The 16,722-nt window shown below is 35.2% G+C and overlaps 3 protein-coding genes across 3 annotated transcripts; 2 read left to right on the plus strand and 1 right to left on the minus strand.

Moving 5' to 3' along the window:
* Positions 1 to 2,127: 2,127 nt before the first annotated feature.
* On the minus strand, positions 2,128 to 4,596 carry LOC110715636 (zinc finger MYM-type protein 1-like). The gene has a single exon (XM_021894222.1). It carries the CDS (start codon positions 4,594 to 4,596, stop codon positions 2,128 to 2,130), a length of 2,469 nt encoding a protein of 822 aa, XP_021749914.1.
* A 2,781-nt stretch (positions 4,597 to 7,377) lies between these two features.
* LOC110715637 (G-type lectin S-receptor-like serine/threonine-protein kinase At4g27290) lies at positions 7,378 to 7,794 on the plus strand. The gene has a single exon (XM_021894223.1). The coding sequence runs from the start codon at positions 7,378 to 7,380 to the stop codon at positions 7,792 to 7,794; it is 417 nt and encodes a 138-aa protein (XP_021749915.1).
* Positions 7,795 to 11,426: 3,632 nt separating this feature from the next.
* On the plus strand, positions 11,427 to 16,663 carry LOC110715572 (G-type lectin S-receptor-like serine/threonine-protein kinase At4g27290). The gene is made up of 7 exons (XM_021894156.1): positions 11,427 to 13,254; positions 13,484 to 13,600; positions 13,853 to 14,016; positions 14,282 to 14,492; positions 14,749 to 14,986; positions 15,077 to 15,227; positions 15,660 to 16,663. Exons 1-7 carry the CDS (start codon positions 11,985 to 11,987, stop codon positions 15,960 to 15,962), a joined length of 2,454 nt encoding a protein of 817 aa, XP_021749848.1. The 5' UTR covers positions 11,427 to 11,984; the 3' UTR covers positions 15,963 to 16,663.
* Positions 16,664 to 16,722: the final 59 nt, after the last annotated feature.

Genomic DNA, 16,722 nt, shown 5'->3' on the forward strand with positions numbered 1-16,722 from the left:
TATAATATTAAAATAAAATTCAAGATTAAAACATTCGTTCTTGTTAAAACAGAGACAAAACTTTAATTTAGCTAATAAAATAAATATTAGCGTATAATAAATTAGGTTTTAAAATCTCGGGTATTACAGGTAGACATATCGGCTTGACAGCGATCAGCACGTGGCAACAACAATTTGACACTTGGCGCGAGATAGATTGCATGCCATGCAGCCACCTGTCATTTGGAAGGGCTATAAATAATCAGGTTTTATTCCATAATCAAGGTAGCATTTATTACTCTCTCTCTCTCTCTTCTTATCCTCTTACCTTCATAAACACTTTCTAACTTTATCATCGGAGTGGTTATCCCCGGATCCACCCCGGGCGAGTTAGCTAATCTCTGTTCTTTGTGTAGGTTCTCATTTGGACGATAGGAGCTTAACGAGGTTCAGGCTCGGGATTTGGATCTCGGAGTTGGTTTGTCGGATCCTGATAGGAATAATGCCTTGACTAATGACATAGAATTGAAAATTACTTTTCTAATTGTCATATTTAATACATGAAATTTAGAATTCGTGGACTTTTAGAGAACGTGGTTGGCAAGTCAACAAAACCAGTGTTTTTTTAATAGGAAGGTACACGATTACAATGCACAAGATCAGTTATGGATAGGGGATAATCCCAACATAATGTTAGGGGTGAGGCTTGACCCTGGGTCTAGGCCCCGAAAGCCACAGGTAGTGCCACTGCACTATGACCTCTTCCTCTAACAAAACCAATGTTAGCTAAAGCCCATCATCAATAGACAAATCATGAAGGACAAAAAAAAATGAAGGACAAGGCCATGAAACAAAGCCAAGCTCCTTTTGAAGACACTGATAGGTAGGAGTGTTCACGGTCCGATTTAATGTGGTTTGGACTCCAAATCGGACCAAACCGCAAAATTGCGGTTTGGCAATTTCGCAAACCAAACCGAACCGTAATTTTCTCCGGACCGCACCAAACTGCATCGCAATTTTGCGGTTTGGTTTGGTCCGGTTTGCGGTTTCACTATGATATTTTTTTTAATGACCATTTAATTCGTTTTTAATAAAAATCGGGTACGGACAATACTAGTTTAATATCCAAACACACAACTTTAATGAGTCTATTAAAAAATTCACAACATATCCAAACAAATATATGACTTTAAATTTATCTATTATAAAATATAATAGTTAATATAATAATTATTTTTAATAAATTAAATATATGCGGTTTGCGGTTTTATTTGGTTTGAAATTTTTTGTAACCAAACCGAACCCCAATTTTGTTGTTTGAGAAATTTATAGACCAAATTGCGCTTTTTCAAACTGTAAACCAAACCAAATCGCTAAAAGGCGATTTGGTACGGTCTGGACCAAATTAAACTGTGTTCAGCCAGACTGATAGGAGATGATCTGACACGTGCAACTCACGTGGAGATATAAATGTAGCTTGAATCAGAAACTATATTTCAATTATATTGTGTAATGGTGGTATTTTCTCCTTAATTTTCAAGCTTATACTCTGGGAACAATCAGAAAGCACTATCACGTCCAAAATTGGACTACCCGTCCCATGTATTTTCTACATCCAACCCACAGAAACAGAGATATGTCTCAAAAGACCATCACGGCAGATGTTAGAGTATCATACTGGAAACAAAATGCTCCTTGGAGATCTGAGAGCGTAGGTCATGCATATTTGGGTGAAAAGAATAGTGGTTGTTCTAGGGTGGTTTCGAGTTGGTTTGAGTTGAGAAAGGGTAGTTACAAAATGGTTCGAGCTAAATGGTAGTGGTTTCGGGGTTGTTTAACCTAAGAAGGGGTGATTTCGGGGTTGTTCAAGTGGAGAGGGAGTGATTTTACGGTGGTTTGGGTTGAGATTGGGTGGTTTCAGGGCGGTTCGAGTTGAAAAAGGGTGGTTTTAGAGCAGTGGCGGATCCAGGATTTTCAATTGGGGGGGACAAAATGCTTAACTTACAAATAGCTTAACAAAAAATAAAAACAAAAAAAAACTCAAACACACAAATTAGTTAATACTTAATATTAAAATTTCAAAATAAAAAACATACTTAGTCATACAATTCAAATGATGAAAAAAATTACATAAACATTACATTAAAATTACACTTTCATCCTTCGAGTCTTCATATTTTGGAAGCGATCAACAATTTTTTCATCGGAAATTCTTAGGAAGACATCATTCTCAATAAAAGTGACCAAACAATCATTCATAAGTTGATCACCCATGCTATTTCGCAACTTATTTTTGACACATGTCATTGCGGAAAAGACTCTTTCAACACTTGCCGTGGAAACCGGAAGAATCAACATCAACTTGATAAGCAAATGAATAAGAGGAAAAGTCTTATGCTTATTAGTTTTAACAAGCATCATAGAAAGAGAGTTAAGGTCATTTAAACCTTGAAATCTATCATCATTTAGCATATTCTCCATGAATATATCAAGTTGACATTCAAGAGCCATCAAATCAAAGCTTGAAAATTCTTCGGGATAAAAAGAGGCAAGTTTAACTACCTTATCTTTATCAAAGTATGAGAAGTTATCTTTAGGACTTAAACAAGCCATACATATTAGTATCTCCATATTCCTCTCATTAAATCGATCATCAAGTTCTTGAAGATGCAAATCAATCACTCTTACAAAAATTCCAACCCGAAAATGATGTTCATTTGTTGCTTCTTCAACAAAACGTCTTGATCTTCCTTGAGGAACATAAGGAGAATCCATAGTGGGAACAACAATACCATGTTTAACACAAAATGAAGTTACCTTGTTTAAGAGAGTATCCCATCCTTGCTCCCTCATTTTTTGCAACACCAATTTTGTGTAAGTGACAAGTTCCATGGCATTTACAATATCTTGCTCCTTTCTTTGCAAAGCAACACACAAATCATTAGTGTAACCAAAAATAGTCAACATCAAGTGAGCAATAAAAACAAAGTCAAATGACTCTAATTGTCCTAAAACAATTTGAGCTTTGAACTTATCTTCCGATACACCATGCTTCCCAATGTGTACAAGTACCTTAACAATTGTAGGAAATACGAGGATGATGTTTGAAATAGACTTGTAATAAGAACTCCAACGAGTATCCCCGGGCCTTTTCAAACCAAGTTCTTGATTTAAACCCGATCCACTCACAAAATCCCCTACATCCAATGCTCGAGCAACTTCTTGAGCTTGATCTTGTCGAATCATTTCTCTTCTCTTGCAAGAAACTCCAACCACATTCAATAAATTTGCAAGTATCTCAAAAAGCCAACCACAACTATCATTCTTTTTAGCAACGGCAACTAGTGTTAGTTGAAGTTGATGAGCAAAACAATGTACGTAGTAGGCACTTGGAGTATCATTCATAATCAAAGTCTTAAGACCATTTATTTCACCTTTCATGTTGCTAGCTCCATCGTACCCTTGCCCCCTTATCATAGATGGACTCAATGAATGTTCAACAAGTAAAGACATGATTGCATCTTTAAGAGTTAAAGCGGTAGTATTACCAACATGAACAATGCCTAAAAATCGCTCCATTACCTTTCCACTATCTCTATTAACAAAGCGCAAAACAAGAGCTAGTTGTTCTTTTTGGGACACATCACTTGACTCATCGGCTAATATGGCAAAGTAATCATCACCAACTTCTTCTATTATGCACCTAGTTGTTTCTTTGGCACAACAATTAATAATGTCCTTTTGAATAGAAGGGGAAATCATTTGACAATTTTTAGGTGTTTTTTCAAGAGTATGTTGTCTTACTTCCTCAACCTTTTCTCCTAACCATTTCAACAGCTCAAGGAAATTACCCCTATTATATGACTCCCCGCTTTCATCATGTCCACGAAATGTCAAACCTTGCCCCAAAAGAAACCTTAAACAAGTTAAAGATGCATTCAAGCGGATAAAATATTCACTTTTAATCACCTCACTTGCATTGTCAAACACATTCAAGATTGATTTTTTTTTTCCATCTCTTAAATTCACATATTTCTCATAAGCAAGATTATGAGCACTGTTAATTCCACCAACATGCTTCTCAAATCTTTCCGGTTTATTCCATGCCCTAAACCCTCCATCAACAAATGCATCACCCCCCGAATAACTATCAACTTCATTCTTGAACAAGTAACATACAAAACAAAATGCAGCATCTTTTTCAATACTATACTCAAGCCAATCCCATTTCTTGAACCAATGAACACTAAAGCGACGTAAACCAGACACTTGTCTTTGAGGAAAGTCATGAGTTTTTGGTTGGCAAGGTTTTTTAAGAATATAACCCCTCCTAACTGCATTTCGTTCATTTGCGGGGTAATCCATTATGTTTATTCTTTTTCCCGGATCATGAGGAAGAAGTTCAACATCGTATACCAAATTTTCCTCCAATGGTACATTACAAGTACTTGAACCACCCATTTCCATATCATCTTCTTGACTTTGAGGGGGGCTTAATGAAGGGGAGTTATTTGACTCATTTTCATGGAGTTTCTTTCTTTTAGACAAGAATTGTCGAAGATCGGGTTGTTTTCTAGTAGCCTTGGATTTGTTTGAATTAGGTGAATCATTTGACATTTCCTAATTACATTAAAAATTATATATCAATTATTCAATTTCGGAATTTCCACAATTCACATCATTGCATAAATGCATACTATAAAACCTAACATTAAAATTGCAATTAAAATTAAAATTCAACAAATATTGCAATTAAAATTAAAATAATTCAACAAAAATCTGGAAATTAGGGTTAACAATTGGTGAATTGGGGATTTCAAATTAACAAATTGGGAATTTCGAAATTCGAATTAGGGTTAGCAACTTAGCAAGACATACCATAAGTTTAGCAGCGACTCAGCGAGTGGTGAGGAACCCAGGGGCCAAGGCGGACAGGCGGTGGTCGGTGGAGCAGCGAGCCAGTGACGCCTGACGCACTCACGCACGCACCTGCAGCGAAGACTGAAGATGGAGCACATCCGCACAGGAGCAGCGACGCACCACGCACGCACGAAGCCTCGACGGTCGCCGGTTGGTGGAATGGTGGAGCAGCGACGCAGTGGACTAGTGGAGTAGTGGTAATGGCGAATTGGAGTGAAGATTGAAATGGAGCAGCGCTGTGCGATTTGTTTTGCTTTTTTTTTTTTTTTTAATTTTTTTTTAAATTGGGGGGACCGCTGTCCCCCCATGTCACTTAATTGGGTCCGCCCCTGTTTTAGAGTGGTTTGGGTTGAAAAAGGGTGGTTTCGGGGTGTGAGGTGGGTGTTTCGGGGTGGTTGTTGTTGGCCGACAGTAGTGTGGTGGTTGCTGCTGGACGACGATGGTGAAATGGCTGTTGCTGGAAGACGGTGGTGGGATGCCTGTTGCCGACCGTCGGTGATGGGATGGCTACTGCTGGCCGACGGTGGTGGGGTGGGTGATGTTGATGGTGGTGGGTAATTTATTAATCACATACAGTTTCTCTCTCCTACCTTGCTTAATTACCCATTCTTTAATTCATTAATCGAACCATTATGAAATTTTGTTTTAAAATTGCAACTAACCTGAAACGGAGGGCAGTAATTTATGTCAAATAGTTAATTTTTTTTTTTAAAGTGTGACATCTGAAATAAAAATAGAAATTCAGTTTTCAAGGGTTTTAATCTTATTATGGTGGCGGCTACAATTTTAAGAGTAAGTATAAAAAAGTGGGTATTGAACTTTGGCCATTGTTGCAAAGTGGGTACTCAACTTTGCTTTGTTGCAAGTTGGGTACTGTAACCAGCCTGGGTTTACTTTTCCGGTAATTTTACTTGCTACAAGAGGTAAATAACAAGTTAAATTGAAAAAAAAAAAAGAAATATCTGAAGAACACCCGAGGCTTCACTTCTTCCCAAACAGAGCTAGCTATACGAATAAGGAAAGCTACTTCATCAATTGTAATTCATCACTTACATTACTTTAAAAAAAAAACCTAGAGTAAAGAGAAGAAACAGAGGTCGTCATTAATTGAATGAAGAATCAAAACTATCACCAATCTGGAAAACTAAAATAACAAGATCAGAAGGTCTAAGATATATGGATACATGTAGATTAAGATTGGAGGGATAAACTTTACAATCACAAAAAAATGCTGCAATCTAGAGATGATAACAATTTTTTTTTTTTTTTTTTTTTTTGGGGGGGGGGGGGGGGGTGAGTAGACTATTTACAAAGAAATTCACAAATTGGCTTCGATCTTCTTTAGCTATGCCATGAATTTTCACACCTTGAGCTCTCTTAAAGTGTCGAGAAATTCAAATGGAATTTATCTGCAGTTAGCTTATTTAATTAAGTTAACATCTTGTTCCCTATGTCAGCAGTACAACCAAAAATTTTGTTACCTGTTTGCAGATTTACTGAAGTGGACTTGCTTTTTTGAAGAACCTGATCTAATTTTTTGGGTGAAAAAACAAAATATGCTGCCAATATTCCCAAGTTCAAATTGTTTTATTAATGGACTGCAACTTCAATGTGTAACGGCTACTTTATTTAGCTATGACATTCCTGTAACTTCCTGGTTATCTCTCCGGCGGTACCCAAGTTCAGTACCCAACTTGCAACAAAGCAAAGTTGAGTACCCACATTTTATATTTACTCCAATTTTAATGTCTTTTTTCTTTCCAACAGGATTCCAACTGAGCAATCTGTAAGCTGTGGCAGCCACTACCCCCTCCTACTAGGGGTAGGGACGATCTAGGAAGACTTGATAGAGACTGAGACTAAGAAGTTGGAAGGTGGGAGGACTCGCTGAAAGGAAAAAAAAAAAGAGGCTGTTTTAAGTTTCTGTTTTTTAGACTAAAACTAATCTACTATTGGAGGTTGTATTTAAAGTAGATTGGAGGTTGTATTTAAACTAAATTGGAGGATCAAACTTTAAAGTAAATTGGAGGTAGAAATACTGGATTAAATTTATTTTTAGTAATTTAGTAATCTAATTTAACTCTTTCTGAAAGAGAGAAAGAGTTAAGGCTTGTAGTTCATTAATCATAAATATTATAGCATTGAAATGTTTTTCGCCTATCACATTAATTAAAGGCAAAATGCTGAAGCTTTGTATAAAAGCATTATTATACCGTTGTATTTAAGTAGTACTAGTTGTGGCTTATTGTAATTTCTTTATTTCAACTGATTAATGATAAGTTTTGTATAAACCAACAACTCTGTTCTTACACTTTCCAATGGTTCAGGAGGAGGAGTCTTGTGGTCTACCAATACAACAAGGTCAGTAAAGAATCCAATTGCACAAATTTTGGATGATGGAAACTTTGTTGTAAGAGATAAAAATGATGACAACCCTGATAATTTTTATGGCAAAGTTTTGACTATCCTTGTGATACTATGCTGCCTGGAATGAAGTTGGGAAGGGATGTTGTTACCGGGTTTGATCGGTTTCTGACAGCATGGAAAAGTAGTGTGGATCCTTCTCCGGGTAGCTATACATATCAAATGGATCCTCATGGATACCCACAGCCATTTGTTTTTAAAGACTCTTCTATTGAACTGTTCCGAGATGGTCCGTGGAATAGTTACTGGTTCTCTTGGACCCCGTTGTTACCACATGACACCAGGGCTGAGTTCTTCTTGAATGACAAAGAGATGTACTTTACCTATGAAACGGGTGATGTCCCTACTAGGAGGACTTTGGATATAAATGGCAACATTTTGCGTCTTAATTGGAATAATGTTACTAATACTTGGGAAACATATCATACAAAACCAAATGATAAGTGTGACCATTATGCAGTCTGTGGCTAAAATGACCCCTAAAACCTTAATCGAAGATTTTTCAACATGTAAACCGATGAAAAAATTAAATCGGGCTGCAATCAACAATTTATACGAACTTTTGGGCTATAATTTGCAAAAAAAAATTTAAATGGCTGCAATTTGTAAAATACGAACTTTAAATGAGAGCAATTTGCAAATTTTCCATTTACAATTCACCGTTGTGGCAAAATACTACTCGCATCAAAAGGTCCGCTAATTCTAAACAACTGGTAAATTACTTCTGCACTATTAATTTATTCCCTCATTTTGGAGAATTATTAAAGACTAAAATGATGTGATTACGGCAACAAAATTCATTTCATAATTTTTTTTTTTTTTTTGATATATTATTGATTGATTCTATGCTTATTTGCTTTTGTTTGAATTATCTTGTCAAATTGAATTTTGTGATTAAATGTTTATTTTACTTGGATTTTAGTTGAATTTCATTTTTGTTCACAATTGTTGATTTGGACACTATTTTCAGCATAATTTTCTGGATCGAAGAGAGGAAGAGGGAAAGAAAAGCCAAATTTGGTAGTAAGCTGAATTGCTCCCACAGCCTGGTTTTGTTTTTCACATTAATTAATACTTCAATTTAACATAATGCTTGGATTTACAGCCTGTTTGGTAGTCGGTTATAAATAGTGTAATTTGGCAAATTAACATCATAATGTGCTTAATGGATGGTCTAATATCATTACCATGAGAATGAACCCTTGAATATTCAAATTTATGTATTATACCACTTTTTAAAATGTGTAATTTCCATTACCAATATTTAAGAGGAAAATCAAGTTGATAAATTTGATTGACTTTGTAATGGTGGATCTTGGCTGCAAATATTGTAGGGCCGGGATTTAAATATTTTATCTCTTGCTCAAAACTAATAACTATACCCAAATATTTTATAAGAAAATATAGGTTATTTAAGTTCATTAAATAATTAATTACAATCATTTACGGGGTCAGGCCCCCGAAAGGCCCCGGTGAAAGGTCCCTCCTTTGTTAGAAAATGGGCTGGGGGGGGGGCATAAGGGTATGCATAAAGATATTTTTGTCTATTTAAATGTGAACAGCGTGTCAGCGTTTGTAATTTGACATGATAGGGCAAACTTGGCATATAAGCTTAATTGATGGGGTCTCACTCTTTTAATGCAACTTATGACTTACTAAACAGGCTGGTAGAACAATGTCCATAGAAACCATTGTATAAGTCATCCAATTGAAATTTCAAGTTGTGAATACGTAGCAAGGGGTGTTGATATTCTTACATAAAAGTAGTAGAAACTGTTGTTTACCAATGTTCGATAAAAGGATTTTTCAAAATGGTTTTAAGTTAAATGATGAGCAATAACTAAAGTCATAAGTTGGTATGACTTTTCCATTTGTTGAAATTAAATATCAAATCTAGAAGAGCTTACACGATTATTCATATTACCTCAAAAGCAATCCAATGCACATTTCTGTTTAAACTTAGCTGGATTTGGTACATAATCCTTCTATGTTTAAACTCGAGTTTGATTTCTTCGAGTTCACCCCCGAGTTTACTTTAGTGGATCAATAAGAGCGTGCCAATCAAAAGTCCTCTATTGCATCGTATTACCTTTTATGTACAAACTATTCAATCTTTTTTCCTATTTACTGCCCAACGAGGACAGATGAATGCAACTTACATATGGGGTGTAATTTTTCGGGTTTTTTAAGTGCAAAGCTTTGTTGTTATGGGCACCTGTACATCTGCAATACCCTTTTCTAATTTTAAGATTTGAAGGCAAAACTTCTTTCAAGAGGTTAGATAGTTATACCCATATTTTATGATTTCATAAGATATAATCGACTATAAATTTTATATCTACTTATTAGTTATGTGTGGAAATTTGTAGTAAACATGCTACAATTTTTAAGTATTCATTAAATAAATGTTTGGTTGTATATCTTTGATAAGTGTTACTTGCTCAGTTTTTGTTGATTTGTGTTTGTATTGTTATGCTCATTCAATTGATCATTAATGTTTAAGAATCTTGGTGTCAAATTGTGGAGATATTGCACCTGAATGTTTCCTAGGAAGCAGTACAGTATAAGAAAATCTATTGGAATTCTATTCCACCCAAGCAATCGTGATGCTATACTAGCTTCTCAATTCTTCCGGTGTTCTTCAGATCACCACCGACTCTGCTCTCATGCTTTTAAACAGTATAGGACCAGTCTTGTGGTCTATTAATACAGTTAGATCAGTTTTCACAGCTTAAGGAATGTGTAATCCTTGCTGTCAGAAATCAGAATGATTACGAAATCCTAAGAATCATAGAACATCAAATTTTTGCACCATGGACAGATTTTTTTTATTGGAAGCGAAGATGAGGCATAAACAAAGAGGATGATTTGGACATAGTAATATTCTTTCTGCATTTTTGCATTTTTGCATTTTTCCTTTCATTCTAAGTCCATATGCTAATGCTTTATTGTTTTGGTACAGCGGCTACATGCATCCTGCGCATACAATTGATGGGTTACTTTCGGTGAAATATGATGTCTTCAGCTTTTGAATAACAATACTTGAGATTGAATTTGGCAAGAAAAGCAGAGGATTCATCAGACCACCATCACAACCTACTTGGACATGTAAGACTCATTTTTCCTTATCTCAAAATGCAAGCCCCCAAACACACAGACACACACCAAAGGTCATTTCATGTCCACTGAAAGTGTTGCTTAGGCAAAAGGCTATCTCCAAATTTTTGTGGAATGTTAGCGTTACACCATCACATCCTCCATATAATCTCCTTAGTTTAAATTCTTATTTTGTTATACTTGGTGAAAAATTGATTACAGCATACCTTACTTGAATACTTCATTACCAATACTCGTGTCATATTCTTCACACTCACTAGTGGAAAAAAGTCTATTTGTAACGGCTTAATCGTAACGGGCATGTTGTTTTAACTACCACCTATATTATGTAATATGTATGCCTAGTTCCTACTATCAAACATTTTTCTTTCCTACATGGTGAACCACAAAAATTTTTGTTGTTCTTTGTTATTGTTCTTCTTTTACTATTCTCATATTCATAACAATTATACATAACTAACCCTAAAATGGACGAATTAATATATTAGGTTTAATCAAGGTTGATCAGGTCCAATCAAGTGTAAACATACTATGGACTTAATCAAGTCTAAAGGACACAGTGACACACCCCTTAATCTACTTTGAATATACTAATCATTCCTTTATCCTTATGTTTCATTTCAAAAGTTATAATATAATTGTCCTAATTCAGATTTTGGATTCCAAATCTAGTTTTTTCCCTAGAGGTATTACAGTTAAAGATTTTGCATGATGTTCAAGCAACTACTCATCTACAATACTTTCAAATTTGGAATTAAAAAATTCTCCCTCAGTTTCATATTATTCTTTCAACTTACTGTTTTCATCCGCTCTTTTAAGTTCTTCCTACTTTTGAGCATACATATTACGGAGTACATTGTCTTATCATTCAGTCTACGTTTTGAGGCTATTTTTCTTATTACATTGTCTTTTTCATTGAAAGATAATGACATTAATGAATGTACTTCGTAAGACTTTGTCTAGCTTGATTATTAGATGACCAGAGTGAAGGTGTGAAGTGAGAAAAGGAATTTGAAAATGAAATAAATTAAGAAAATAAAATCTCGATGCCCAGATTTACACTCTCCTATAGAGATGACCAGGTTGTGCTGTTTGGACTTCACATGAGCTGCTTATGCTTGATAATGTAGACAGGTGATTTTTATTTATTTATTTATTTATTTATTATTGGTCCATCAAAGCATAAAGAACGGCATAATTTAAAACATATTTGGGTCCTACTTATATGATAGTTTTGGGTCAATGATCAACCAATGGCTATGCTTAAAAATATTATGTAACAGAAGAAACGGTTGACTTTTATATCTTGTGTGTCTGTTGTGATGAACATTCAAGCGCTTAAGTTTGTAGAAATTTTTTTTTTTTATTTCAGGGCTTATCAAAGATTAAATTTGTGAATTTAATATGTATGAGCTTGATAATAAACGTATTCAGTCAAAGTTTCAAAGGGTTGAATAACTAAGTGGATCAATTAAGGCATGTAATTAATTGTTCTATAAGGCTGTATTAGCTTTACATTGTTTCACACTTAAATTTAAAGGGAGATGATCACTAAACATGGTATAGTTCTTATCTGGTTTCTTGGGTCTTTGATCATTACTTGTGTTGCTGTAGATACAATTACTCTTGGTCAATCCATTCGAGATGGAAATATCTCTGAAACATTAGTGTCTGCTGGTGGAAATTTCGAGCTGGGATTTATTTCAGGTACTAATGGAAGGAGATATCTCGGAATTTGGTTTAAGAAAATTCCAATTTCGAATGTTGTTTGGATTGCCAATCGAAAAGCTCCTATATCGAATTCTTCTGGTGTTCTGCAGCTCACCAACAACTCTGTTCTCATACTTTCCAATGGTTCAGGAGGAGGAGTCTTATGGTCTACTAATACAACAAGATCAGTAAGGAATCCAATTGCACAGATTTTAGATGATGGAAATTTTGTTGTAAGAGATCGAAATGATGACAGCCCTGATAATTTTTTATGGCAAAGTTTTGACTATCCTTGTGATACTATGCTGCCTGGAATGAAGTTGGGAAGGGATGTTGTTACCGGGTTTGATCGGTTTCTAACAGCATGGAAAAGTAGTGTGGATCCTTCTCCAGGGAGCTATACATATCAAATGGATCCCCATGGATACCCACAGCCATTTGTTTTTAAAGATTCTTCTATTGAGCTGTTCCGAGATGGTCCGTGGAATGGTTACTGGTTCTCTGGGACCCCTTTGTTACCAGATGACACCAGGGCTGAGTTCTTCTTGAATGACAAAGAGATGTACTTTACCTATGAAACGGGTGACGTCCCTACTAGGAGGACTTTGGATATAAATGGCAACATTTTGCGTCTTAATTGGAATAATGTTACTAATACTTGGGAAACATATCATACAAAACCAAATGATAAGTGTGACCATTATGCAGTCTGTGGCGAATTTGGTATATGTAGTCTTGTAACTTCTGTTCAATGTCACTGTCTGAAAGGGTTTGTGCCAAAGTCCCACATTGATTGGTATGATAGGGAGCAGTTTAGGGATGGATGTGTTCGCAGTGGCCCATTAAACTGCAGCATTAACAATGGGTTTATAAAGTATTCTGATGTCAAACTGCCTGATACAAGATCTGCTTGGTATAATACAACAATGACACTGAAGGAATGCAAGTTTAAATGCTTGCAGAACTGCTCCTGTACAGCTTATGCATCTTTAAACCTCAAAGATAAAGAAAGCGGCTGCTTGCTTTGGTTTGGTGCTTTAATGGATGTAAAAGATCTCAATGGCCCTGGACAAGATCTTTACTTAAGGGCGGCCTCTGACTCTGGTAAGAACCTGTTACTAGTTCTGTTTCTTAAACCTGTTTTCTTTCTTTTTCAGTTGAAATTAAATAGTACGGATTATATGTATTTTGTTTCTGATAAGAATTTTGCCTGTGTTCCTGATACCGTATATGTTTTTTGCAAACATTACATTTGGTATCATTTTGAGAATTTCAATAGTTAATCTCTTGTAAATTTTAGAATTTTTAAGTGACTGTGTTGTTCTTTTTGTAGGTGATCGGAAAAAAGTAATTTGGATAGCAATAGGCTCCAGTTTGTTGGCTGTCCTACTTATATGTGGCACAATGATCTTTGTTCTACGGAAGAAAAGGATGAAAGAGAGGAAACGAAGTCAGTGTGAAATTTTTGCTGTTTTATCGTATATAAACCACAACCGATTTTAGAAAGTTCATCCAATACTGTGATTTTGAACTGACAATTAATTCTTTGTTGCATAACAAGGAAGTTCTGACATATTCTCTACAAATAAGTAGATGCCAATGTAGAATATAAAAAATATAATACTTTCCACCTTGAAGGCTTAAACCCTTGATTATTTTTTCCTTTTTATAGTTTTATTAATTTCTTATTTTTTGGCCACAGGATTCTTTAAAACAAGAAAAGTTAAAAAAGACAGCAACAACAACAACAAAGACAAAGAGAAGTCTGAGCTGCCAATATTTGCCTTCAGTGTCGTAGAGCAAGCTACCAATTCCTTCTCACAAAAAAGCAAGCTTGGAGAAGGCGGCTTTGGACCTGTCTACAAGGTATCAAGTTCGGTTATTTACTTCGCTCTATAATTGTTTAAGAAGGTGCAGGTACATGTACAAGTGTACAGCAAAAGGTAATGTCAGACACCAATACTAACATGAAGAGGAAAATGGATGATCAATATCTGTTTGGCAAACATCCTTTTTGACTGGAATACAAATCTTCTATAATTATTTTGTTTTCTTGAGATTGTGTGAATTAGACAGGTTTTACATTTAATTTGGTGTACAGATTTTGATTGCCTCGTCTTGTACTTCCCAGGGATTGTTGGGTACTGGAGAAGAAATAGCAGTGAAAAGGCTTTCAAGAAAATCAAAACAAGGATTGAATGAATTTAAGAATGAGGCCTTATTTATTGCTAGGCTTCAGCATCGCAATCTTGTGAGACTTATCGGATGCTGTGTTGAAGCAGAAGAAAGGATTTTAATCTATGAATACATGCCCAATAAAAGCTTGGACCGCTTCATATTTGGTTTGGATCTCTCTAGACTTCACATCAATGCTTATTTTGTTAATTCATTACAAGTTTTCATCTACTACATGTTGAATGTTTTAGTTTGTACACTAAAAACTGGCAGTGTTTTTTCCTGGAACTGAAGGCTTTAGATTAAAGCATTGACATATATTGTAAAGAAACCTAGGCATGTTTGAAATCATTTTAGTTTACTGCTGCCATCATTGGCAATGGACAATGTATAGAAATGCTTAAAGTGGTGGTCTATTTGCAGGTGAAACGAGCAAATCCATATTGGATTGGACAAAGCGTTTTGAGATAATCAAGGGGATTGCTCGTGGTCTACTTTATCTTCACGAAGACTCTAGATTGAGAATTGTTCATCGAGATCTTAAGGCAAGCAATGTATTACTTGATTTTGAGATGAACCCCAAAATTTCAGATTTTGGCCTTGCTAGAAGTTTTGATGGAAATGATTGTGAAGCAATGACCACGAGTGTAGTCGGAACATAGTAATACTCTTAACTCACTTTACGCTATTTCACTTTAAGCTAGTAGTGGTTTCTTGATCATTTGTTAATATTTCCATTTGCTTGTGACAGCGGTTATATGCCTCCTGAATACGTTATTGATGGGGTATTTTCAGTGAAATCTGATGTCTACAGCTTTGGAGTTTTGGTACTGGAGATTCTTTCTGGCAAGAGAAATAGAGGTTTTAATCATTCGGATCACCAACACAATCTTGTTGGACATGTAAGATCAGTCAACCTTTAGCTTCTTATTTTCTTACCGTTTCTAGTGAAATATAGAGTACAGTCTTTCAAGCTTTTGTCCTACAAAATGTGCATTCTTTCCCATTTGCATTTTTAGGATCAAGACAGGACTGTTGGCTTTGTACAACTTTTTTTGAAATATTATTTTACACCGGCAATTATCAAATCAAGTTTATCATATTCAAGTACAACCAAATTATAACAAGTCTTTGAAGCTCTTCCCAATGAAATTTAACTCATTTCAATCAAAATCAGTACTGAACTTTATTTATGGTTTTACAGCCAAAAAAAAAAAACTGCTTAAATGGTTTTTACTGAAATAAACTGGTTTTTACTTAAATGAACTGATTGATGAAACATTTTTTTATAAGTTCAGAACCACTCTTAACTTGATTTTGTCTATGTTTTGTAGACTTGGATGCTTTTCAGAGACAACAAGACTTTGGACATTGTGGAACCATTAATCCGGAACCCAAAATTCGAATATGAAATGCGACGAGCGATACATTTAGGCTTGTTGTGCGTTCAACAGCATCCAGAAGATAGGCCAAGCATGTCTTTTGTTACAGCCATGTTAAGTGGAGATAGCAAATTGCCTGAACCTAAAGAACCTGGCTTTTACTTTGAAAGGATTATGCCGCAATATTCTGTTTCAAGCACCCCTCATTCAAGCACTCATAATGAAATTACTATGACTTTGTTTTCTGGAAGGTAGAGTTAATCTTAATCATAATCTTGTTGTTAAGCCAGAGTGACCCTGCTAAATACTTGGGTTTTTTTACTGGTTATTTATGCTTCGAGAAATTAATTATGTATAAATGTGTGATATTAATGACTTACGATACAGTTGATTGCTCAAGAGCTTAGATAGGATATAAAATGTATAGATTTCTACCATAATACTTAGTATTTCAAGATGGCTCATGCACAATTTATCCACCTTAAACATATCACATTTTGTCCTAGCTCAACTGTTCCTGGTGGGTAAAAATTTGGGTCCATTAGTTTTAACTGTTTTTTATTTTTTATTTTGTTTTATTTTTTCTTTTAATTTCAAAAGCCGACAACACTGAGGTTGATATATCCTAAAAGATTAGGGATTTAATCATTGACAAATAACTATTGATCAGAAATTGGTCTGATATTCATTTGACAGAAATTGACGGGCAAGATGGTATTTAAAGTAGTTTATCAGAGGCAAAAAACGGGTTGATTATGATAAGTTGATGATAATAAAAAGATTCAAGAGTTTTTTAAACGGAAGGCCGGTGGCAAACTGGCAATCATACCTCCAGTCGACAAAATGCTTGTTCTGACCTTAGTAGTAAGATAGGACTATAATAAGGAGAGAATGATCATTGTTTTATCAACACAAACTTCATGAAAGGTTTGAAAGCTGGTTTGGTATATTAATTAGAAATTACCCCTAAAACCCTAATTGGTTCCTGCTAACAAAGTATTCCAATCAAACCTTT

This window comes from Chenopodium quinoa, unplaced genomic scaffold (genome assembly GCF_001683475.1).
Source record: "Chenopodium quinoa cultivar QQ74 unplaced genomic scaffold, ASM168347v1, whole genome shotgun sequence".
NCBI classification, from domain to species: domain Eukaryota; kingdom Viridiplantae; phylum Streptophyta; class Magnoliopsida; order Caryophyllales; family Amaranthaceae; genus Chenopodium; species Chenopodium quinoa.

Bases quoted from the DNA above. Each gene is read 5' to 3' on its own strand.
- LOC110715636 (XM_021894222.1), bottom strand. From the start codon at position 4,596: ATGTCAAATGATTCACCTAATTCAAACAAATCCAAGGCTACTAGAAAA.
- LOC110715637 (XM_021894223.1), top strand. From the start codon at position 7,378: ATGCTGCCTGGAATGAAGTTGGGAAGGGATGTTGTTACCGGGTTTGAT.
- LOC110715572 (XM_021894156.1), top strand. From the start codon at position 11,985: ATGATCACTAAACATGGTATAGTTCTTATCTGGTTTCTTGGGTCTTTG. The intron at 13,601-13,852 runs GTCAGTGTGAAA...TTTTGGCCACAG, and splicing joins GATGAAAGAGAGGAAACGAA to GATTCTTTAAAACAAGAAAA. The intron at 14,493-14,748 runs GTTTGGATCTCT...GTCTATTTGCAG, and splicing joins CTTGGACCGCTTCATATTTG to GTGAAACGAGCAAATCCATA.